Below are 26,649 nucleotides of genomic sequence, written 5' to 3'. Positions count from 1 at the left end.
AAACTAATCTTGACCATCTTGGTTAAACCAAGGCGCGCGCAACAATGGGGTTGTGGGTATGGGGTTAGGGGTCACATACTGAATGTAACCCCTTCAACTGATAGTTGCTTTGGATAAAAGTGTACGCTAAATGACCATATTTTACTTCAGTCAGAGAACAAAGATTCTCTGCGACATGGTGTGGACCCTTACCTGACATGGTGTCCGAAATAACTTGAGTTCTACAGCCAGCCATACTGAACCGGAACTAAACTGTGCACACCTTGAATACATTTGTCACACTGGAAAGCTGCGTTGTGAAATACACACCCCCATACAGACAGCTTGCCAGCTTATTTCTCTTGCTCGCTCTCGTGCAGTACGTCCGAGAGAGGGGGCTTATCGGGGTTAAAACCATGGCCTTCTCTACTGTCATGCTGCCTCGGACACAGTCCTGCAAAACCTTACCAGCTTCTGTTACTTTAGCCTACACTGTGGTGTTCAGTGTACACTTAATAGTTCAACGGTCCCAAAAATTCAACAATTTGTATTCGTCATCTGTATTTCATTATGTGTGAAGGCTGTTAGATAAACTTTGAAATGTTATATGCAGTGGTAATACAAATGTTTCACAGAGTTTCTGCATGTGCAATTGACTGTGTGTCTATTCCATGCTAACCAACCACCTCGCACTTCACAGACGGTATGAAGCCAGCAAGTGACACAGACTCCACAGGCCATGTCCATCTGTCAGTCACCAGCAGATGTGACGTGATTGGTTGAGACCTCTGGGCATGCTGGTGAGGTTAGAGAGCAGATGAACCCAGCGCACGCATGCATACACACATATACACTGACCCCTCACCAGGGACTGCCTGCCCCACCATATGCATCACGCGAAGAACTAACGTGAAACTCGCTCCACTGTCGCGTGGTTCACTGTGTTATACTTTAATGTGATCTGTTCCTCAGGGGCGAGCAATTGCTTGCCTCGCTGTAAAAGGAACTGACAAGGCCGTCACGCATGAGGTGACCAGATGTTTGGTTGTGGGGAAGGTTGAGGGAAGAGATGACAGGGGCAGTTCATCTAAACAACCTCCTGAGAGCTTTGGCGACAGGGGGATTCACAGTTTGTATCATGCACGGTTGAAGCACTAAAGTTAAGTGCCAGCCGGTTTTGAATTAAAATTTTATTTGACAGCGAGGCAAGGGTAAAGTGGAATGAGTACTCAACTTGAGATGGAGAATACCTAATGACTAGAACAGTACCTTTGATTTGGAAAGCAGGAGGTTCTTCACGGCCTGAGGCTGCTCGAAGACCTGGATCTCCTCAATGATGTGGGCACCCTTCTCCAGCAACACTGCTTTGTGGAGGTAGCCCGATTCTGAAAGCAAGTGTTTGTAAGAAATGACTAACACAGTAATGGTCTGCACATGCATACATGTACTGAGTAATAGTCATATTTAGGCCGATTCCAGTTCAATTGCCTGCCACACCGAGTTAAATACATGTCCAGTACCTGTGAGCAGGAAGAGAACGGTGAAGTCCTTGCCGTTGGCGGCCTGTACTCTCTGGGAGACCACATGGCTGTAGCGCTGGTCAGGTGACACCATGGTCAGGCTCTGCCCCACAGGGTGTACGCTGTCATCAGCGAGGAAGTTTTCTTTGACAAAGCGAAGGGTGTTGTCTGAGGCATTGTGCAGGCCACACTGAGACAAGGAAGAGAAATGGGATTGAGCCAGGCACAGCTAGAGATACATCCAGCTGTGTGCCAATTGGCTGGTATGGGAGTCATCCACAACAATTATGTTAAGGAGTTTGAAGAGAAGGAAAACATTTGCATAAAGACTCCAAAATCACATTATTATTCCAATGTGTGGAAGTCTATTCTTACTGAACATCAAACCAGGCCATGCTTATGATATAAGGCAGTGGTATTCAAACTTTTTCAACAGGGACCCCATTTTTTCCACCAGGATTTCTGGAGACTCAATTTCCCCCCATCCCAATCGAATGACAACTTTAAAATCTGTCAATTTAGATTTTAAACCTTTCTGAAATGCACTCCCATACAATAATCTGTACTCTGATAAATGTTTTACATTTAAATACCACTGATGTAAGGCATGGCTGATTTAATCCTCAATACAACATAGGGAGACAACACAATATGTCAAGGCATTCAAGACAAAACAGAAATTTAACTAACATTTACCTAGGCAAGGATAAACAAGGCATTCTCCCAGCATTGTTTTGTCTAGAGAAGTTGTTTTAACTTCTTATGTATATTTTCCTTTCATCCAACTTCTTAGAAGAAGGTCAAATTAGCTAACAAGCCAATTTATTACTGCTAACCCTCTGAGGATCTCTGTCATTCGAGACGGGACACAGTTTACCTCTCCCGGGTTGGCGACCTTCTCCTGAACCCGCATGCTCCATCGAAGCGTGTCCCGATTCAGGACCTTGTAGTTGCCTGCGAAAACCGCTTTGATATCGCCAAGGCGGAACGCACACACTGCCGACTGCCCTGAGTTCACCGACCTAGTAGTGCACAAACATCAAAGACACTTGCGGTCACAACCATGCTACAATCTGGTAGCAGCTAAATTTGTAAAAACTTGAACACCCTTCTGAAATGCACACATTTCAAAAACCTTCAACATACCAACCAGTCTTTAAAAAAAAAGTGGTCTTATTTGACAAATGTATTTCAGGGAGGGATTCAAATAAAATTTGGAGTTCAATACTGAACTAGCCAGGTACAGGTAACTGCCTAAATAAAGGAAACACCAACATAAGTGTCTTAATAGGGCGTTGGGCCACCACGAGGCAGAACATCTTCAACGCACATTGGCATAGATTCTACAAGTTTCTGGAACTCTATTGGAGGGATGCGACACCATTCTGCCACAAGAAATTCCATCATTTGGTGTTTTTTTTTTACGGTGGAGGAAAACGCTATCAGGTGCCACTCCAGAAAGTGTTCCCATCAGTGGCATGCATTCATGAATGCCAAGTGTAGCCACGCTTCCCCCCCCCAAAAAAAAGTATTAAGAAAAAAATTATAAATAATGTATTTCGTCTCTCTACGTTTCATAATTTCCTTCAATTTGCAAGAGGCTGAATATATATATATTTTTAAATGGGGGGGGGGGTCCAGTTTGGATATGGCGTCACGCCTATCAAATTGCATTGAGAGCATACCTCATTTACAAAAACAACTTGATTTGTTGCATCTCATTGTGTTGTTGTTCTCCAGTGGTTATCTAGCTAGCTAAAATTGTCCCTATCCTAAATCGCCATGGATGTGGCCTTGTGGTTTAATTTAATTCTCTCCGTACTGTCTGAAAATGTCAGAAACATTAACTTGCTTGACCATACTGTAGGTCATGTAACTGTTTGTTACATGTAATATGCTATGTGGACTCCACCAAACAGATGTTGCTCTCCGGTTTTGTGATGAAACGAAGATGTGGTTGAATTTACTTAAGGTATATGAACTAACAGGTTATAGAGCAAACAACGCAATTATCACAATACATAGGTTGTAATCTAATACATAGGTTGTAATCTAATACATAGGTTGTAATCTTTTTTGGGGCTTCACCAGTGATTTTACCTACACACCACTACTGATTCCCATAAGTGTTCAATTGGGTTGAGAGCTGGTGACAGACCTGTACATATCATTAAGACCTGCTAACAAGAAACAGTTGCCATTCCTACGGGAGACTGTCAACAGTTGACTTCATCCCATTCATAGAGTATAGAATGTGTAAACTACTGACCACTGAGAGCTGAAGATGCCAAAGAAGAGGGTGTCGTCCACTGGGGCGCCCTCAGGTGGCGGAAGGGTGACGATGTCCTGGATGACGTTGTAGGGCAGCTCGTTGTCAGACTGGCACAGGAGCTGGGCTTTGGCGAAGGTGGTCCAGCGTCGTTGCAGGGTACGCTGGCCCCCGACGTCACTCTGGGACAGACAGGAAATGGTTGAGAGGATTACCATTAACACGCATCCGCACACACGCAGGCGTACAACCACACAATCGATGATTTGCAAACACACAATAATGCATCTCTTAGGGTCTTACCGTGCAGACTTGGGCGATGCGAGATACAGTGAACTTGTCAATGAAGTCGTACTCCCGGCCCACCTCGCTGAAGAAGAAATAGATCTTCTCTTCGCTGGGGACGAAGTTGGAGCTGATGAAAGTGGGATCTGGAGAAAAAGATTGAACAATTAGCTAGACTAATTGAGATGAGTGCGTTACTGAAAGCTGGTGAGGAAAATGTATTAACGAAGGAATCATTGGAAAGTATTCCAGATGTATTGTTTAGGAGGCTTAACCAACACCAAATGACTTATCATTCAACGCTTGCCTAAAAAAATCGAGTGCTTTAAAATACCAGTTTAAATACAGAAGTCAAAATGTACATTTCCTTTTAGTTGTGATTTATGTGGAAAAAGTTACTTGTAGGTATTTCTCCCTCTGTCACGTATTGCTAAATATCCTATATATGTAAGAGTCTTGGGGGTGTGTGTAATACATCATGAGTAGATTGTTGTAGACACGTACCCTCCAGCCAGCCCAAAGTGTCGTCCAGCTTCAGATCAACATGGCCGCCCTCGCTGAGGTGGCGGGAGATGACCGGACGGTTTCCCATGTAGTCCGCTACCGTTCCAGTGTACAGCTCTCCATCTAAACACACACACACACACACACACACACACACACACACACACACACACACACACACACACACACACACACACACACACACACACACACACACACACACACACACACACAGTGAGCGTCATCCAGTACGAGCCTCAGTGTGCCTCAAACACAATCTGAATCTGAGTAAACATACAGGAGAATGACATAACAGCCAACGCTGACAAATTCCAGAGTGCAATGCCTATATTAATGATAGTTGTACTGGCTTTGGATGACAACAAGGTCACGGTAAGAGGAAATAAAAATTATTGTTGTACAGTCAGTGCATGTACTGACTGTACACATGTACTGCCTTCCACATCAAGACAATGCCTTAACAGGTGACGACAGATTCTGTCAAGACTTGATATTTATTGCGAGGAATACAAGTTTTTTTTATTTTTAAATAAATGTTACCCCTTTTTTCTCCCCAATTTCGTGGTATCCAATTGTTTTAGTAGCTACTATCTTGTCTCATCGCCACAACTCCCGTGCGGGCTCGGGAGAGACGAAGGTTGAAAGTCATGCGTCCTCCGATACACAACCCAACCAAGCCGCACTGCTTCTTAACACAGCGCGCGCGCACTGTGTCCGGCCCGCCACAGGAGTCGCTGGTGTGCGATGAGACAAGGATTTCCCTACCAGCCAAACCCTCCCTAACCCGGACGACGCTAGGCCAATTGTGAGTCGCCCCACGGACCTCCCGGTCACAGCCAGCTGCGACAGAGCCTGGGCGCAAACCCAGAGTCTCTGGTGGCGCAGCTGGCGCTGCAGTACAGCGCCCTTAACCACTGCGCAACCCGGGAGGCCCAGATGTTTGCAATGTTGGAGACAGATTCTCACAATCAGTCAAAATTAAAAACGGCAAGTGAAATCACAATCTTGAAAACATAAAATGTTAATTATGGCCATTTGCAGATTTATAGGCCTGATCAGGATACATATGCAAAACTGCTGCCCACCCTCCTGTAAACGCTTGCTAGCAGTCACATGTTGCCCACATAATGATAAAGACATCAGGCCAAGGATGTATTGACAAGAGGATTATCAGCATCTGCTCTTCCTCTCACTCACACAATCACAGATTAAAACAGCACCATGTTATCATGGCAATCTCCACCACCTTCACCTTCATATATATATTCTTAACCCTACAATGAGACGGGACAAATATGATGACATCGAAGAGACAAAGAAGTTCACATGGATCCCTATCCCCCTAGGCACTCCTGTAGATCTGAAAGGATTGGATTGGTTCAAGCAATATGTTAATTGCTTCATGTTGCCTTCTCATTGGTCGGGTATTTTGTTTTTGCAATACAACTCAGACCTGTCAAATCCTTTCAGATCTCAGGAGTAGACACCAGTATACCATGGCGTACATGACATCGTTGGTTCCGTTCAGTGCATTGAAAGCCATTGGGTTGAGTGATTACATTGACTGGAGCTCCGACCGCAACGGAACACTTCCTGGAGAATGTGTATGTCGTCATCATCGCCCTTTGTCAAATTACATTTCCTTGTTCGTTTGGCTACCCCCTCCACTTCCTGTGAGTCATCTCTTACCGACGGTGATGGCCGAGTTACGTTGGTAGGGGTCGTAGGGGCAGCGACCTCTGCCCTCCTCTGGCTTTCCGCTGGGGCTCGTCACCAGGGAGAACGTCTCGGAGTTCTGTTAGGAAAAGAGCAGAGCAGGGTCACACCAAAAGGTCATGACTCATGAGGAAGCCTACGTTAATCTGTGTTTAGCGCAGTTTTATCTAAGACCATAATAGTTACAGACCTGCTACACTGGACACTTCATTTTCTGCTGAGCATATGCCATGAATAACACCCCCCCCCACCCCCACCCCCGCAGTTAATTAATCCTGCTACAATGGCCGTATGAGCGAAGCGTCCTTTTGAAGCGTGACATTAGGCTTGGAGCCTATTTTCTGCCAATTGAACATCGGCTCATGAGAGTAAATACTTGATCAAGTGGCTTGAGCTGCCAGTGTAGCTGCTAAAAACCTACAAGTGTTAGGCTACTAGAGACCGTAACCTCTCATGTAAAACCTGGCTAAAATGTAAAAATGACTACTAAAGAAACACGTGCTTCTTTGACGCTAAAGGATGCTTAATTCTAGCTAAGTATATGAAGGAGCAACCAAATTGTCTTTATCTTTAGAGATAGAGACAAGTGTAGCCCAGTCTTTGGAATCATTATATGAGGGCTGTCCTGACCTGGCTAGCATTGGCTATGCGAGTGTAGTCGAGCAAAGCTGCCAGCATCAACATGACCCGAGTTATGAGAAAAGAGAATCTTACGACGTAAGTGCAGCGTGGGCTAAAGGCGAAGGTTCCACAGGCGTACATGTGCGTGGAGTTGAGGAACTGCAGCACCCGGATGAAGTTGGGACAGTCCATCTGAAGGGGGGACAAGATGGAGATGGATAACTTTAAAAAATAATAATAATAAATTAAACAGTGCAAATAACTAGGTACAACTCCTAGAAACGAGAGTGCGGGAAGAGATGGAGAAAACAAAGGCAGGTTAATGTTGGAAAACGGTTTCCTAATCCTGGTCCTTGAGGTACACGGTGTGCTACTGTCTGTCACTCCAGTCTACACAATACTCCTGTTCTAGGAATTGTAGAATTAAAACTTTGGCCAAGTTTGATACAGTTGAAGCCGGAAGTTTACATACAGTTAGGTTGGGGTCATTAAAACAAGTTTTTCAACCACTCACACAAATTTCTTGTTAAACTATAGTTTTGGCAAGTTGGTTAGGACATCTACTTTGTGAATGACACAAGTCATTTTTCAACAATTGTTTACAGGCAGATTATTTCACTTATAATTCACTGTATCACAATTCCAGTAGGTCAGAAGTTTACATACACTAAGTTGACTGTGCCTTTAAACAGTTTGGAAAATTCCAGAAAATTATGTCATGGCTTTAGAAGCTTTTGATAGGCTAATTGACATAATTTGAGACAATTGGAGGTGTACCTGCAGATGTATTTCAAGGCCTACCTTCAAGCTCAGTGCCTCTTTACTTGGCATAATAGAAAAATCAAAAGAAATCAGCCAAGACCTCAGAAAAAAAATCATATACCTCCACAAGTCTGGTTCATCCTTGGGAGCAATTTCCAAAATGCCAGAAGGTACCATGTTCATCTATACAAACAATAGTACGCAAGTATAAACACCATGTGACCACGCAGCCGTCATACCGCTCAGGAAGGAGGCGTTCTGTCTCCTAGAGATGAACGTACTTTGGTGTGAAAAGTGCCAGAACAACAGCAAAGGACCTTGTGAAGATGCTGGAGAAAATAGGTACAAAAGTAACTATATCCACAGTAAAACGAGTCCTATATCGGCATAACCTGAAAGGCCGCTCAGCAAGGAAGAAACCACTGCTCCAAAACCGCCATAAAAAGCCAGACTATGGTTTGCAACTACACATGGGGACAAAGATCGTACTTTATGGAGAAATATCCTCTGGTCTGATGAAACAAAAATACAACTGTTTGGCCATAATGACCATCGTTATGTTTGGAGGAAAAAGGGAGGCTTGCAAGCTGAAGAACACCATCCCAACTGTGAAGCACAGGGGTGGCAGTATCATGTTGGGGGGGGTGCTTTGCTGCAGGAGGGACTGGTGCACTTCACAAAATAGATGGCATCATAAGGTAGGAAAATGATGTGGATATATTGAAGCAACATCTCAAGGCATCAGTCAGGAAGTTAAAACTTGGTCGCAAATGGGTCATCCAAATGGACAATGACCCCAAGCATACATCCAAAGTTGTGGCAAAATAGCTTAAGGAAAACAAAGTCAAGTTATTGGAGTGGCCATCAAAGCCCTGACCTTAATCCTATAGAACATTTGTGGGCAGATCTGAAAAGGCGTGTACACCAGCTCTGTCAGGAGGAATGGGTCAAAATTCACCCAACTTATTGTGGGAAGCTTGTGGAAGGCTACCCAAAACGTTTGACTGAAGTTATTAAACAATTAAAAGGCAATGCTACCAAATACTAATTGAGTGTATGTAAACTTCTGACCCACTGGGAATGTCATGAATGTTGTACTAGGATTAAATGCCAGGAATTGTGAAAAACTGAGTTTTAATGTATGACTATGGTGTATGTAAACTTCTGACTTCAACTGTAGGTGATAGTCAAGCCAAATAAATAAACCTCCAAAACACAATGAACATCCAGAACCAGAACTGGGTGACCCTGCAACAAAGCTAATGTCAGTCTGTATAAAGATAAAGGAGAGCCACACTCTAGGAGCTCAGATGCAAAAATATTTATGTCCAACGTTTCGACAGACAAGCTGTCTTCATCAGGGTATAGTGACAAACACTGCGTGATGACTCATTTATATAGTGTCAAAAGACACACAGGTGTCCAGTCATGGCCGAGTGTGGCCTGATATCATTGGTTAATTCTCATATTAAAATAGCATCCAAAATCATAAATGGATAGCGTACGATCATAGATACAATTTGACTACATAAGCCTACAAACATTTACAATACCAAAATCACAATAATCACAAGAACGGCTTCAGATCAAAGTCTACGTTCAGAACGAAGGGAGCAAGGGTCTTTAAATTAAAGATCCAAGCAGCCTCTCGTTTCAACAATAAATTGTCGAGGTCACCCCCTCTCCTAGGGTGGGTGACATGTCCGATGCCAATATAACGTAGAGACGTTAAACCCTGATGAAGACCGCTTGTCTGTCGAAACGTTGGACAAAAATATTTTTGCATCTGAGCTCCTAGAGTGTGTGGCTCTCCTTTATTTTAATTTGACCCACTTTTCTCCCCAATTTCGTGGTATCCAACTGTTAGTAGTTACTATCTTGTCTCGTCCCTACAACTCCTGTACGGGCTCGGAAGAGACGAAGGTCGAAAGCCATGCGTCCTCCGAAACACAACCCAACCAAGCCGCACTGCTACTTAACACAGCGCGCATCCAACCCGGAAGCCAGCCGCACCAATGTGTCGGAGGAAACACCGTGCACCTGGCGACCTGGTTAGCGTGCACTGCGCCCAGCCCGCCACAGGAATCACTAGTGCGCGATGAGACAAGGATATCCCTACCGGCCAAACCCTCCCTAACCCGGACGCTAGGCCAATTGTGCGTCGCCCCACGGACCTCCCGGTTGCGGCCGGCTGCGACAGTGCCTGAACGCGAACCCCGAGTCTCTGGTGGCACAGCTAGCACTGCGATGCAGTGCCCAAGACCCCTGCGCCATACGGGAGGCCCTTATTTTTTTAAGTGTTCCACTCCGCCAGCCAGCACCTCGCCTAAATAGGTGTGCGTTTCTTTCGCCTCTAGATTAGTCTGCCTACAGATAGCAGGTAAGGGGGAGGAAGCACCGTGAGTGCTGGTAACCCTGATCCTATTACTTAGTTTAATGGAGCCACATGTGGAGGCTTACTTCATGGAAGACCTGCATTACAATAAGCCATGGCAGTTCCTTGTTTCTGCCCCAACAGCGGTCATTCTGATGAAGGCCATTGGTGGCCGAAACGTCATGTTTTTTACTTGAATTAGATCAATTGGGAAGTTTTTATTGCGAGAATTGCGCATATTCTCCCCCAACACACACAGACCAGCTTGCTTCGCGTCATTTCTTTATCCCTCTGTAAGATATAACTTATCCTAGCTACTTTCTCAATCCTTAATCATGGGATATGGGGCATGTTGGTAATTATGACACATATTTACCTTTGTGCATAAAGCTGTGCAAGGTACCTTTGTGTATAAGCTCTCGCATAACCTTTGAAGAGGATCAAGTCTATATTATATAATGGAATTGGTCTTTCTTTGTATGCATGGCCATTATGGTCATCTCTCATCTGATTTATACTATGGATGTATATAGAATGGCTTTGTTTGACCGATCAGAGGAAGATATGGCAAATGTAGCTAAGCCCATTGCATGTGACGCAACGTCAGGGGTCGCGTTGAGAGTTCATAAATCTGCATCTTCAAAACACAGACCATCCCCAAAAAATCTGGGTTTTAAACGCTTTTCACCTGCGTTTTATTTTGAATGTCAACAGTTTTTTTGTCTTCTCAATAGAGTGATCAGGGGCGTGCAACTATAGTTTTTCACCACAGTAAATACATTAGTACAATACATTCGGCAGAAAATAGCTTCATCAGATGACAACAGAAGTGCAGCGCTATTTGGCTAGCAGCTACACAAGTAAACGCGTTCACAATGAAAAAGCAAGGTCTTTTTTGCTAAAACTACGCATGGCCATCATATTTCTAAAGTTGATCAAAAGAAAGTAGCCATTTGCATTTACTAATGTTTTGCTTGAAGTTAATATGGCATTTTACCGGGGAGAGTAGGATACACAGAAAAGTACCAGACAAAAGTAGCGACACTGTCTGCTAAACGAATGCCTGTTTGTGAATTCTCATCCAAGTGGAGAAGTGCAACTGAATCCCAAAGTTAGTCTGATGGTGAACAGAAATTACAATAAGCATTTTAGATCTGTGTTAACAAAATGCAGCAAGACATTTCATCTTCTGTGAAAAACACAGATTTCTGAGTTAACAAGAACACTTTACCTACAGGTCCATAAATCTGCTAATCCCTATTGGCTAAGACCATCTTATATCAACTTCCTCCTTTCGTATTGCAAACACATTGACAGCCAGGAAGCCGGTGTATCCAATCAATCAAATAGCAAAAAAAGTTCCATTAGGGAATTACAGTCTTGCTGGGGTGGATGGTAGTGGAATGCAGCGACAGCTGTGCCTCCGGTGAGTCATGTTTATCCTCCCTAAGACTGACCCGCTTGCCCAGCCTTATATCGCCCCACCTACTTGCTTTGTCATTTATAATTCCAACGTATTAAGTTATTATTTAAGCTCTAAAGTTCAAATTAAGTGCTATTGAAAAACCTTGCGATATTCATTGCCTGTCCAAGATCAAATCTAGGGGGAAACACTGTCCGCATGTGGCATTAATAACACTAAATGGGTGGATTGTATGAGCCAGGGTTAACTTGCCTTTTTCTTGCCCTTCATGGAGCATTCGTCCAGGTCCTTCTCTGAGGGGGACCAGTCCAGCTGAGAGAATGATGAAGGGAGAGAGGTCAGTGTTCAGACTTGAACCAGCTGTGTTTGTGTTTCACATAACAACCGCTGAACTAAACCACCGGAGGGGGACATTTTCTGCAGCATAGACGAGCTCCAGGCAGTGTTGAATATTTACCAATAGAAAACTGCTGATCTGATATAGCCTGCATGAACTGTAAGGCTGAAGCATTTTCCCACAAAATCTGGTGGTCTTATGAATGAGCTTTAAAGCTTATGGGGTCTATAAAGCTCCATGAAGTCTCATAGAGCTCATAATACAACGTTAATAACACGGGTGTAAATGTCAACCCCGCACCTTGCCCCTCATCACAATGGCATCCTCCTGGCTGACATCCAATGAGAGAACTGCGTTCCGCGCTCCCACAAACAGCGTGTCGCCGTCATCGCTTAGCAACAGTGTCGTGGTGTTGCCGACGTCCGAGCTGTCGAAGTGGCTGAGACACCTCCCGGGTGAACCTGTTAAGCAATAGATTAAAGTGACAGGCATTAGGCTTCCCTTTCACATTCAAAAGAAAGCGCATACAGGTAGACCTGGACCTTCATATAAATCAAGGAGTGTCATACGGCTCAGATAGTTGGAACATGGTGTCAGCCCCAGAGGTCGCGGGTTCAAATCCTGCATATGCTATCCATGTTGGATTCGAGTAGCTAGTAAATGGTCTAAAAGAATATTGGCTTAGGCCTACATACTCAGCAGCAGAAACGTCAAATCAAATGTTATGTCACATGCGCGGAATACAGACGTACAGTGAAAATGCTTACTTACAAGCCCTTAACCAACAATGCAGTTAAGAAAAATAAGTGTTGAGTAAAAAAAATGATTTAGAAAGTTATATATAAATATATATATTACACTGCTCAAACAAAAATAAAGGGAACAACTTGTGAGACCGTATGCTGGTGCGGTTGGCCCTGGGTTCCTCCTAATGCAAGACAATGCTAGACCTCATGTGGCTGGAGTGTGTCAGCAGTTCCTGCAAGAGGAAGGCATTGATGCTATAGACTGGCCTGCCCGTTCCCCAGACCTGAATCCAATTGAGCACATCTGGGACATCATGTCTCGCTCCATCCACCAATGCCACAGACTGTCCAGGAGTTGGCGGATGCTTTTAGTCCAGGTCTGGGAGGAGATCCCTCAGGAGAACATCCGCCACCTCATCAGGAGCATGCCCAGGCGTTGTAGGGAGATCATACAGGCACGTGGAGGCCACACACACTACTGAGCCTCATTTTGACTTGTTTTAAGGACATTACATCAAAGTTGGATCAGCCTGTAGTGTGGTTTGCAATTTAATTTTGAGTGTGACTCCAAATACAGACCTCCATGGGTTTATATATTGGATTTCCATTGATAATTTGTGTGATTTTGTTGTCAGCACATTCATTCAGATCTAGGATGTGTTATTTTAGTGTTACCTTTATTTTTGTGAGCTGTGTATATATATTTTTAAAGAATTCAAGAACAGCAGTAAAATAACAGTAGAGAGGCGATATACAGGGGGTACTGGTACAGAGTCAATGTGCGGGGGTACAGGTGAGTTGAGGGAATATATACATGTAGGTAGGTAAAGTGACTATGCATAGATAATAAACAGAAAGTAGCAGGGGGGGGTCTAGACCGCTTGCTGTGCGATAGCAGAGAGTACAGTCTATGACTAGGGTGGCTGGAGTCTCTGACAACTTTCAGGGCCTTCCTCTGACACCACCTGTTATTGAGGTCCTGAATGGCAGGAATCTTGGTCCCAGTGATGTACTGGGCCGTACTCAACACCCTCTGTAGAGCCTTGCGGTCGGAGGCCGAGCAGTTGCCATACCAGGCAGTGATGCAAACAGTCAGGATGCTCCCGATGGTGCAGCTGTAGAACTTTTTGAGGATCTGAGGACCCATGCCAAGTCTTTTCAGTCTCCTGAGGGGGAATAGGTTTTGTCATGCCCTCTTCACGACTGGCTTGGTGTGCTTGGACTAGAGGTTGACCCATTAATTAGGGCCGATGTCAAGTTTTCATAACAATAGGAAATCAGTATTTTTGGACACCGATTTGGCCAATTTTTTTTACACCTTTATTTAACTAGGCAAGTCAGTTAAGAACACATTCTTACTTTCAATGATGGCCTAGGAACGGTGGGTTAACTGCCTTGTTCAGGGGCAGAATGACAGATTTTTACCTTGTCAGCTCAGGGATTCAATCTTGCAACCTTAGGGTTAACTAGTCCAACGCTCTAACCACCTGCCTCTCATTGCACTCCACGAGGAGCCTGCCTGTTACGCTAATGCAGTAAGAAGCCAAGGTAAGTTGCTAGCTAGCATTAAACTTATCTTATAAAAAAACAATCATAATCACTAGTTAACTACACATGGTTGATGATATTACTAGTTTATCTAGTGTGTCCTGCGTTGCATATAATCGATGCGGTGCGCATTCGCGAAAAAGGACTGTCGTTGCTCCAATGTGTACCTAACCATAAACATCAATGCCTTTCCTAAAATCAATACACAATAATATATTTTAAAACCTGCATATTTAGTTAATATTGCCTGCTAACATGAATATCTTTGTGTCACTTCTCTTGCAACAGAGTCGGGGTATATGCAGCAGTTTGGGCCGCCTGGCTCGTTGCGAACTGTGTGAAGACCATTTCTTCCTAACAAAGACAGCCAACTTCGCCAAACGGGGGATGATTTAACAAAAGCGCATTTGTGGAAAAAAAGCATCATTTCTGCACGACTGTCCCTAACCATAAACATCAAATGCCTTTCTTAAAATCAATACACAGAAGTATATAGTTTTAGACATGCATATTTAACTAAAAGAAATCCAGGATAGCAGGCAATATTAACCAGGTGAAATTGTGTCACTTCTCGTGTTCATTGCCCGCAGAGTCAGAGTATATGTAACAGTTTGGGCCGCATGGCTCGGTGCGAACTAATTTGCCAGAATGTTAAGTAATGATGACATAATATTGAAGGTTGTGCAATGTAACAGGAATATTTAGACTTAGGGATGCCACCCGTTAGATAAAATACGGAACGGTTCCGTATTTCACTGAAAGAATAAACGTCTTGTTTTCGAGATGATAGTTTCCGGATTCGACCATATTAATGACCAAAAGCTCGTATTTCTGTGTGTTATGTTATAATTAAGTATATGATTTGATAGAGCAGTCTGACTGAGCGATGGTAGGCAGCAGCAGGCTCGTAAGCATTCATTCAAACAGCAATTTTGTGCATTTTTTTATCAGCAGCTCTTCGCAATGCTTCAAGCATTGAGCTGTTTATGACTTCAAGCCTATCAACTCTCGAGATTAGGCTGGTGTAACCAATGTCAAATAGCTAGCTAGATAGCGGGTGCGCGCTAATAGCGTTTCAAACGTCACTCGCTCTGAGACTTGGAGTAGTTATTCCCCTTGCTCTGCATGGGTAACGCTGCTTCGAGGGTGGCTGTTGTCGATGTTGGGTGAATTTTGGCCGATTCCTCCTGACAGAGCTGGTGTAACTGAGTCAGGTTTATAGGCCTCCTTGCTCGCACACACTTTTTCAGTTCTGCCCACAAATGTTCTATAGGATTGAGGTCAGGGAATTGTGATGGCCACTCCAATACCTTGACTTTGTTGTCCTTAAGCCATTTTGCCACAACATTGGAAGTACGCTTGGGGTCATTTTACATTTGGAAGACCCATTTGCGACTAAGAAACTCCTGACTGATGCCTTGAGATGTTGCTTCAATATATCCACACCATCTTCCATCATCATGATGCCATCTATTTTGTGAAGTGCACCATTCCCTCCTGCAGCAAAGCACCACCACAACATGATGCTGCCACCCCCGTGCTTCACGGTTGGGATGTTGTTCTTCGGCTTGCAAACATCCCCTTTTTCCTCCAAACATAACAATGGTCATTATGGCCAAAAAGTTCTATTTTTGTTTCATCAGACCAGAGGATATTTCTCCATAAAGTACGATCTTTGTCCCCATGTGTAGTTGCAAACCATAGTCTGGCTTTTTATGGCGGTTTTGGAGCTGTGGATTCTTCCTTGCTGAGCGGCCTTTCAGGTTATGTCGATATAGGACTCGTTTTACTGTGAATATAGATACTTTTGTACCCGTTTCCTCCAGCATCTTCACAAGGTCCTTTGCTGTTCTGGGATTGATTTGAACTTTTACCAAAGTACGTTCATCTCTAGGAGACAGAACGCCTCCTTTCTGAGCGGTATGACGGCTGCGTGGTCACATGGTGTTTATACTTGTGTACTATTGTTTGTATAGATGAACGTGTTACCTTCAGGCAGTTGGAAATTTCTCCCAAGGATGAACCAGACTTGGAGGTCTACAAGAACTCCAATTGTCTCAAATTATGTCAATTGGCCTAGAAGAAGCTTCTAAAGCCATGACATCATTTTGGGGAATTTTCCAAGCTGTTTAAAGGCACAGTCAACTTAGTGTATGTAAACTTCTGACCCACTGCAATTGTGATACAGTGAATAATAAGTGAAATAATCTGCTTGTAAACAATTGTTGAAAAAATTACTTGTCAAAGTAGATGTCCTAACTGACTTGCCAAACCTATAGTTTGTTAACAAGAAATATGTGGAGTGGTTGAAAAACTAGTTTTAATGACTCCAACCTAACTATGTAAACTTCCGACTTCAACTGTATGTGTATACATAATTTATTTTTGAAATCGGCACAGAGCTTCACTATGACAGCTTTGTGTTCAGTGATTGCAAAATGTGCCTGTGTATGTGTGACATTGCGCTGACGAACAATGCACAAAGCCACTTCATGCTTAGGGCAGTATTTCTGGTGAGATGAGATGAGATCTCGGTTTTATAAGAGATAAGATAGAGATTTGGAGTGATGTGCTAACACAACAGCGGAAACATACATGCACCGCGGCTCAACCATACGGCCAGCTATTGAATGCATTCACAGAAACACACAGTCCTGACTCAAACACGGCCACACATAAAAAACAGAGGTGTTCAAAACACATGCACGCACACAACCCTTAAATTTAACACGCAGGCCTCGGTTTAAACACAGCACAAATGCATGCGTGTATAGTGATCTATACGTGTGGATGCCTGACAAGCACATCAGTGTTCTGAATTGTTCTAACACTTCTGCTTACTGAACAGAGGCACTGCCACCCAGAAAACTGTTATGATCTGTTACAATACCTCCTGTACCTCCTGTCAAGAGAGAACGCGTAAGCCTGGGGCGTCAGAAGCTAATACTAGAACGCCATGGGCGTTACAGACGACAAAACATTGACAACATTAATGAGACTTGAACAGTAAGTGCTGTGAGTGAACCCAGAAAACAGCTTTAGGCAAAACCAGTCAACAGTCAAACGGATTACATTGATTAGGCCTATTTCACGCTTTTCACAGATTATTTTTTATTTTTTTTGAAGACTTGTGAAGGCATTCGTTCTGCTTTCGCATGGCTTTCCTGGGTTCACAGCTGTCAGACACACGGCTGGTGGACAAGACTAGTTCCGCGTGAACTCTGAAGGGTAGTTTTTGCAACAGTACAAAGTTTGGTGAAATATGGGTTTACTCTGTATGAGCTGCAGTGAAGACCGTGTGGTGGTTTGACTGGTTTGTGTCATTGTAGCAGAGACCTTGGGAACCATTTACATCGACCACTATACTCAGCACCCTAGAATCAATGCAACGATCATACGACTGAATCATAAAGACGTTCAAAATGATGCTTTTGAGAAGTATTCTCTTCAAGTCTTCATTTCCTTGCATTGAAAGCAAGTTCTACCTCTGGGTTCACAAAGGTTAAGCAATCTGAATATTTTATGCAGTAACGTCCTCAAATTAGTCATGTATTCAGCCAATAAATACACTGCTCAAAAAATAAAGGGAACACTAAAATAACATCCTAGATCTGAATTAATGAAATATTCTTAAATACTTTTTTCTTTACATGGTTGAAAGTGCTGACAACAAAATCACAAAAATGATCAATGGAAATCAAATTTATCAACCCATGGAGGTCTGGATTTGGAGACACACTCAAAATTAAGTGGAAAATCACACTACAGGCTGATCCAACTTTGATGTAATGTCCTTAAAACAAGTCAAAATGAGGCTCAGTAGTGTGTGTGGCCTCCACGTGCCTGTATGACCTCCCTATAACGCCTGGGCATGCTCCTGATGAGGTGGTGTATGGTCTCCTGAGGGATCTCCTCCCAGACCTGGACTAAAAGCATCCGCCAACTCCTGGACAGTCTGTGGTGCAACGTGGCTTTGGTGGATGGAGCGAGACATGATGTCCCAGATGTGCTCAATTGGATTCAGGTCTGGGGAACGGGCGGGCCAGTCCATAGCATCAATGCCTTCCTCTTGCAGGAACTGCTGACACACTCCAGCCACATGAGGTCGAGCATTGTCTTGCATTAGGAGGAACCCAGGTCCAACCGCACCAGCATATGGTCTCACAAGGGGTCTGAGGATCTCATCTCAGTACCTAATGGCAGTCAGGCTACCTCTGGCGAGCACATGGAGGGCTGTGCGGCCCCCCAAAGAAATGCCACCCCACACCATGACTGACCCACCGCCAAACCGGTCATGCTGGAGGATGTTGCAGGCAGCAGAATGTTCTCCACGGCGTCTCCAGACTGTCACGTCTGTCACATGTGCTCAGTGTGAACCTGCTGTCATCTGTGAAGAGCACAGGGCGCCAGTGGCGAATTTGCCAATCTTGGTGTTCTCTTGCAAATGCCAAACGTCTTGCACGGTGTTGGGCTGTAAGCACAACCCCCACCTGTGGACGTCGGGCCCTCATACCACACTCATGGAGTCCGTTTCTGACCGTTTGAGCAGACACATGCACATTTGTGGCCTGCTGGAGGTCATTTTGCAGGGCTCTGGCAGTGCTCCTCCTGCTACTCCTTGCACAAAGGCGGAGGTAGCGGTCCTGCTGCTGGGTTGTTGCCCTCCTACGACCTCCTCCACGTCTCCTGATGTACTGGCCTGTCTCCTGGTAGCGCCTCCATGCTCTGGACACTACGCTGACAGACACAGCAAACATTCTTGCCACAGCTCGCATTGATGTGCCATCCTGGATGTGCTGCACTACCTGAGCCAATTGTGTGGGTTGTAGACTACGTCTCATGCTACCACTAGAGTGAAAGCACCACCAGCATTCAAAAGTGACCAAAACATGAGCCAGGAAGCATAGGAACTGAGAAGTGGTTTGTGGTCACCACCTGCAGAACCACTTCTTTATTGGGGGTGTCTTGCTAAATGCCTATAATTTCCACCTGTTGTCTATTCCATTTGCACAACAGCATGTGAAATTTGTCAATCAGTGTTGCTTCCTAAGTGGACAGTTTGATTTCACAGAAGTGTGATTGACTTGGAGTTACATTGTGTTTAAGTGTTCCCTTAATTTTTTGGAGCAGTGTATCTTTTGAACAGACTACAACCCTACATGAAAAATGTGTGATTCCAGTTGAAAAAGTTGGTGTTAATGTAGTCAACACTTGTCATTAGGCCCCGGTCAAGGTTGCTTTTGCCACCCCTCTCTAGTTGAACACTGGTTTCATTGTGTGCAAGGTCACCTTTCACCACTCCGTCCTTCTCCAAGCTAGCGGGAGACGTCTCGCAAAAACACCAGCTCAGCGATCAAGGTAATTGTTTGTCCTCCATGCCCACCCCACCTATGAAGTGGCTCTTTCCAGGCCCTGGGCACACAGTGCTCCTTTGTTGTGGAGGTCATGAGAAAACCGCTTCAGCTTAGGAGTTAGTGGAGAACGTGAAACAGCAAAAATCGACTGTTGCTTGTTTGTCTGGGCAAGGCCTCCTCCACACGGCCTTACTCAGGACCCCTGTGAATCCCTTGCCAAGGTTGCTGGAGTTGCGGACAACATTTCACTTGAACGGTTGCCAAGGACTGTTTGCTTTACTCCTCGGGCCTCACGAGACTTGGATCTGTGTGAAGTCATGTTCTGCAGAGAGTTTACGTCTCAGCGCGTGCCTGCAAGGGTGTGGAATCTGTGATGATTAATCTGGCCATGCATGGGTGTGTGTGTGTGTGTGTGAGAGAGTGCAAGAGTGTGACGTGTTTGTGGGGGACATCAGTCAACATTCATTCCCAGCCCATCTGAGCGTAGAGGTACTGAGGTGGTGGGAGAAACTTCCAGTGTGCTGTTTGCCCACCCCAGGGAGAGAGAGATGTGCGTAGTAATGAGTGTGGTCTATGCTTCAACGGGGATGTGCTTCTCCACTGGGATTCTCCCTCACAGAAATGGTTGCGCCAGGAAATGGGAGGATGGCAATACACATTAATTCATTAATTACATTATTCAGGGGTTTTCTAGGGGAGAGAGAAGCCAGAAAATCCACTCTAACTTTCTTTTGGTATTTTATTTTCTTCCATTAGTTCAGTTGATGCAGTCCCAAAATGTTGTGCATGTCAGCAATCAAGTTTTCAAGATATAGGGCTTTCAAAAACCAGACTGTAATGATGTGGCAAGTTACAAATAGCTTTTTGACAGTCCTATATCTTGAAAACTTGATTGCTATTTTGTGACTGCATCAACAGTGGACTAACACATTTTTTTTTAGAACTCCTAGACATGAAAGTTTGATATTTTACTATTTCAAGTGAAGTCAGTGTGACTCTAAATTTAAACTCATCTCTTCAGCCGATATCCTGCCCCATTTTCCACTCCAGCTGAGTTGCGTTAAAATACTTGTCTGAAAGGCACCACCCCCTCACCTCAGGGTCTGATATGGGTCGTCTCTCTCTCGGTGCTCAGTTTTGGTTAACCCAGGAAGAACTGGACTCGGGCCAAGCCATGTGTGTTCCAGATCTCAGTGCTGTGTACACAAACGAGGGCCAGACTCGAGGTTCAACAGTGAACATTTGATCAGCACCAATCATGTTAGATGTGTTTAGTCAAAACCAACAGTCTCTTCTCAGCCTCCCAGGCAAAGCCATAGACAGGGGTTCCCAAACGTTTTTGGCCGGGACCCCATTTTTCATATCAAAATTGTTTCGCAACCCCACCATGTTAAAAACAGTTAGGTAATCAATGGCCAATGTTAACTTCTTTAATTGGGCCTATTACAAATCAGTCTGACAGTAATTTTGAAAGTATTTCAAATCTGAAGGAAGTATGGTTTGAAGTGACTGAAATGCATCAGAAAGGTATTGGGAAGTTCAGAAGATCATCAGGCAATAATGGTGTATGATTTTCTTCAGTATGTAGCTACACTACAGCAGCAGATACTCTTCCTGAGGTCAGGCAAAATTAAGGCAGTTATACAATTTTAACATTACAGAATTCATAACACACTAAGTGTGCCCCCTCGGGCCCCTACTCCACTACCACATATCTACAACGCAAAATCCAAGTGTGTGTGTGTGTATAGTGCATATGTTATGGTGTGTGTATGCATGCGTCTGTGCCTGTGTTTGTGTTACTTCACAGTCCCGCTGTTCCATAAGGTATATTTTTACCTGTTTAAAAAAAATCTGAATCTACTACGTGCACCTGATGTGGAATAGAGTTCCATGTAGTCATGGCTCTATGTAGTACTGTGCGTCTCCCATAGTCTGTTCTGGACTTGGGGACTGTGAAGAGACCTCTGGTGGCCTGTCTTGTGGGGTATGCATGGGTGTCCGAGCTGTGTGCTAGTATTTTAAAACAGACAGCTCAGTGACAGCTTAACACCACCTCTTACAAAAACAAGTAATGAGGAAGTCAATCTCTCTTCCACTTTGAGCCATGAGAGATTGACATGCATGTCATTAACGTTAGCTCTCTGTGTGCATCCAAGGGCCAGCCGTGCTGCCCTGTTCTGAGCCAACTGCAATTTTCCCAAGTCCCTCTGTGGCACCTGACCACACGACTGAACAGTAGTCCAGGTGCAACAAAACCAGGGCCTGTCGGACCTGCCTTGCTGATAGTGTTAAGGCAGAGCAGCGCTTTATTATGGACAGACTTCTCCCCATCTTAGCTATTGTTGTATCAATGTTTTGACCATTACAGTTTACAATCCAGGGTTACTCTCAGGAGTTTAGTCACCTCAACTTGCTCATTTTCAACATTATTCATTACGAGATGTAGTTGAGGTTTAGTGAATGATCTGTCCCAAATACAATGCTCTTAGTTTTGGAAATATTTAGGACTAACTTATTCATTGCTACCCATTCTGAAACTAACTGCAGCTCTTTGTTAACCTCTTTCAGCTAGGGGGCAGTATTTTTATGTTTGGAAAAATAACGTTCCGAAAGTAAACGGCCTATTTCAGGCCCATATACTAGAATATGCATATAATTGACATAAGGATGGAAAACACTAAAGTATCCAAAATTGTCAAAATATTGTCTGTGAGTATAACATAACTGATATTGCAGGCGAAAACCTGAGGAAAATCAAACCAGGAAGTGGCTTCTATTTTGAAAGCTCCATGTTCCATAGCCTGCCTTCGCTCCATTTAAAGGGATATCAACCAGATTCCTTTTCCTATCGCTTACTCAAGGTGTCAGTCTTTAGACATAGTTTCAGGCTTTTATTTAGAAAAATGAGCGAGAAAGATAACATTGCGTAGTGGATAGATGGGTGTTCGCATGAGTGGGGCAGCCATAGTCTCTCCCTCTCCTACTGTAAAAGAGACAGTGCCGGTTGATATATTATCGATTATATATTTTAAAAACAACCTGAGGATTTATTATAAAAAAACGTTTGACATGTTTCTGTGGACATTACAGATACTATTTGGAATTTTCATCTGCATTGTCGGGACAGCTCGAGCCTATGCATTTCTGAACATAACGCGCCAAACAAATGGAGGTATTTTGGATATAAAAATTATCTTTATGGAACAAAAGGAACATTTATTGTGTAACTGGGAGTCTCATGAGTGAAAACATCCGAAGATCATCAGAAGGTAAGCGATTCATTTGATTGCTTTTCTGATTTTCGTGACCAAGCTACTTTGATGCTAGGTGTTCATAATGTTTTGTCTAGTGATCGATAAACGTACACAAACACTTGGATTGCTTTCGCTGTAAAGCATATTTTCAAAATCTGACAACAGGTGGATTAACAAAAAGCTAAGCGGTGTTTTGCTATAATGCACTTGTGATTTCATGAATATAAATATTTTTTGTAAAATTATTTGAATGTGGCGCTCTGCAATTCAGCGGTTGTTGATGACAATTATCCCGCTAACGTAAAGTTAGGTGTTGCAGTCATTTCAGTTGCTGTAGTAGCTGACGTGTATAGTGTTGAGTCATCTGCATACATAGACACGCTGGCCTTACTCAAAGCCAGTGGCATGTCGTTGGTAAAGATTGAAAAAAAAGCAAGGGACCTAAAACAGCTACCCTGGGGAATTCCTGCTTCTACCTGGATTATGTTTTAGAGGCTTCCATTAAAAAACACCCTCTGTGTTCTGTTTGACAAGTAACTTTTTATCCACTTTATAGCAGGTGGTGTAAAGCCATAACACAAGTTTTCCCAGCAGCAGACTGATCGATCATGTCAAAAGCTGCACTGAAGTCTAACAAGACAGCCCCAAAGTCATTTTAACATCAATTTCTCTCAGCCAATCCTCAGTCATTTGTGTAAGTGCTGTGCTTGTTGAGTGTCCTTCCCTATATGCGTGCTGAAAGGCTGTTGTCAATTTGTTACTGTGAAATAGCATTGTATCTGGTCAAACACAATTTGTTCCAGAGGTTAACTAAGGGTTGGTAACAGGCTGATTGGTCGGCTATTTGAGCCAGCAAAGGGGGGGCTTTACTATTCTTTGGTAGCGGAATGACTAGCTTCCCTCCAGGCCTGAGGGCACACACTTTCTAGTAGGCTTAAATTGAAGATGTGGCAAATAGTAGTGGTAATATCGTCCGCTATTATCCTCAGTAATTCTTCATCCAGATTGTCAGACCCCAGTTGCTTGTCATTGTTGATAGACAATCATTTTGTCAAAGATATCGCTGAATTTGTTAGAAGAAGAGAAAGAAAAAAATGCTCTTATTACAACCTCATCTAGTGGCAACCGGAGGTTACAGACGTAACACCCCTGTATAAAGAACCAACACTGCCATAGATCCTTCCCCACCCCCTCATCCTCAAGCAAGGACATAGATCCTCACCCTACCCCACCCTAACTCCACCAAGCAGCTGTAGGCTCAGGCTGGGCCAAGAGGTACTGTATTATGGAAAAACGCAACATCAGGTTTTACTCACGTGCTGCTGATCATTTTCACTTACAGGAATATCCACTCAAACTATAATTTTGGTATTTTCTTCATTAGTCCACTGTTGATGCAGTCACAAAATAGCAATCAAGTTGAGCTATAGGACTGTCAAAAAGCTATTTTTAACTTGCCACATCATTACAATTTGGTTTTTGAAAGTCCTATATATTGAAAACTTGATTGTGGAGATGCACAACATTTTGGGACTGCATGAACAGTGGACTAATGGGAGGAAAAACACCAAAAGAAAGTTTGAGTGGATTATTTCTTTAAGCCAACTGTTTCAGTCTTTCTTTCTTATGTGTTGTTTTTCTCTCACTCACATTTGCTCTCTTTGTCTCACTTTTTTCCCTCTCCCCCCCAGACATTTTCTTTCACATCCTCTCACACTCATTCATGTGTATAGCCACACTCATCATTACTGGGCACATCTCCCTCTCCCCGGGGTGTGCAAAAAGCACACTGGAAGATTCTCCCACAACCTCAAAAGTTCCTCTACACTCAGAACGAAAGTTCACAAAAATACACAGGTCTTTCTCAGTCTGACTGGGGTGGGTATGAATGATGTCCGTTGGCTAATGACCCCTACAAACACGCCACACACTTGCACCCTCACACCCATGCATGGCCAGATGAATCACAGACTCCACACCCTTGCAGGCACGCGCTGAGACGTAAACTCTCCGCAGAGCATGACTTCACACAGATCAAGTCTCATGAGGCCTGGGGAGTAAAGCAAACAGTCCTTGGCAAAGGTTCAAGTGAAATGTTGTCCGCAACCCATCCAAGCTTGGCAAGGGATTCACAGGGGTCCTGAGTAAGGCCGTGTGGAGGCCTTGCCCAGACAAACAAGCAACAGTTGATTTAGCTGTTTCACGTGCCTTCAGACAGGTATTTTAACGCAACACAGCTGGAGTGGAAAATGGGGCAGGATATCGGCTAAAGAGATGAGTTTACATTTAGAGTCACACTGACTTCAATTGAAATAGTAAAATAACAAACTTTCGTATCTAGAAGTCCAAAACATCTGTGAGCTCCTTACCTGTGAATACAAACGTAACACGTCACATTGTAGAATTTGCCATGCGAGACATTTGACAGAGGGAGTGAATACTGTATTTCCTGACTACGGTGTTGCTCTATGGGTCATGTCTCATGGGTTGGTTACTCATGAATGAGCAACGGCTGGGCTACTGTGTGAGCAGTCACCCATTTAGAAAGAACATGAAGTGGTGGTGGTGGGGGGGGTTGTTGTGCAACACTGCAGATAAGACCTATCATCCTGGGGATTGGGAGGGATCCTTTCCATTACCTGTCAGTGCGCGTCATCATCCCTCAGCTATCTGGACACACACAGACACACATTGGTTCAAGGCTCACCTCAGTGAGGAAATGAAGAGACCTCAGTGGAAACTAATCCTAAAAGATTATTTTCAATCTCACACTAAACACAATTGTGGATACAGGACTCATGTTTCTCTTGGCATTTTGATGCCATTTTGAATCTGAATAACTTCTGTGATGGACATCCATTTGTAATGATATCAACACTTGTGTGATTCCTTGTGTCACACTCCAATAAAACGTCATTCACTAAAACTTGTGTGTCTATAAAATGTGTGCGGGTGTAAGCGCACGCATGTGTACACAACTCCTGTTCCACATGTTGCGCGATGGCTACTACATTGGTGGCTGGCTCCAGCCGACTGAGGCCCCACTGTCTGAGGCCGAGTGGTTAAGTAAAGCCTGATGGAAATGGAGATGAGAGTTTGCAAGCAGCAGAAATGTACTACCCGAGGGCATTTCCTCAAGACCAACGAGACGAGGAACTCCAAAAATCCTCATGTCAACAACAAAAAGAGTGAGTTCTGTAAAGTGATAGTCAGGTCTTCGCCGACGGCCAACTCAAACACTATTCTGTGGAATTCTAAACAGCACAGAGTCTCGGGTCACAAGGAGTTTAGCTTGTAAATGTGGTTGTCTATCTCAACCATGTCTCTTGGCTCTCACACTATCAAAAATGTGTTTGTACTCATTTAGCTAACAGAGAGTGAGCAATTTAACTACAGCAGAGGTAGACCAGATATTGGGGTTAATACGCTATGCCTGGCAAACTGGGAGAAAAGCATAAACTAATTATTATACTGATTTGACCACAGGTCTAACATATTGTAAGACAAACCGCTTTGTAAGTTAGGCGATTCCTGTACACAAACTCCAATAACACAATGTTATTGTGAGAAAATAGGACTACAACTAGTTATACACCGATATGACATTGTTGGCCGATACCAATAGCCAATATTTTCCTTTCCAAAAATACCAGATACCGATATTACATTTTATTTTAATAGCCTTTAAAAGCATTCTAGTACAGTTAAAATAGTTGAACACACACACACCACACACACTAACTGACCAAAAGGTTATTTTGTAAGTATTTAAGTATGTCCCCATCACTTACTTGCTGTGCTGTTTCATTGTTCAGTCTCAACCAGGATTTCATCATACATGTCAAGCAGTGAAGTTTCAGCTCTGTCTACCCCTGGCCTCTCTTCCCCAGTGCGCACTGTCACTGTGTCCTTTTCCATCTTGTCCAGCTGTGT

The 26,649-nt window shown here is 43.8% G+C and overlaps 1 protein-coding gene across 6 annotated transcripts in view; it reads right to left on the bottom strand.

The window, feature by feature from the left end:
- LOC112229726 (semaphorin-4A) overlaps nt 1-26,649 on the bottom strand; it is a 58,015-nt gene that overhangs the window by 4,121 nt on the left and 27,245 nt on the right. For all 6 annotated transcript variants that reach the window (XM_024395723.2, XM_042309998.1, XM_024395721.2 and 3 more), the window contains 10 exons: nt 12,112-12,272; nt 11,727-11,786; nt 7,009-7,107; nt 6,268-6,373; nt 4,558-4,680; nt 4,072-4,199; nt 3,769-3,950; nt 2,377-2,521; nt 1,500-1,689; nt 1,249-1,364 (listed from right to left, as the gene is read on the bottom strand). In XM_024395723.2, the coding sequence (XP_024251491.1) occupies nt 1,249-1,364; nt 1,500-1,689; nt 2,377-2,521; nt 3,769-3,950; nt 4,072-4,199; nt 4,558-4,680; nt 6,268-6,373; nt 7,009-7,107; nt 11,727-11,786; nt 12,112-12,272 (1,310 nt within the window). The remainder of the gene's footprint in view (nt 1-1,248; nt 1,365-1,499; nt 1,690-2,376; nt 2,522-3,768; nt 3,951-4,071; nt 4,200-4,557; nt 4,681-6,267; nt 6,374-7,008; nt 7,108-11,726; nt 11,787-12,111; nt 12,273-26,649) is intronic.

This window comes from Oncorhynchus tshawytscha, linkage group LG31 (assembly GCF_018296145.1).
Source record: "Oncorhynchus tshawytscha isolate Ot180627B linkage group LG31, Otsh_v2.0, whole genome shotgun sequence".
In the NCBI taxonomy this organism is placed as follows: domain Eukaryota; kingdom Metazoa; phylum Chordata; class Actinopteri; order Salmoniformes; family Salmonidae; genus Oncorhynchus; species Oncorhynchus tshawytscha.
Note: the sequence above shows the minus strand (reverse complement) of the source record. Positions and strands in the feature narration are given on the sequence as shown.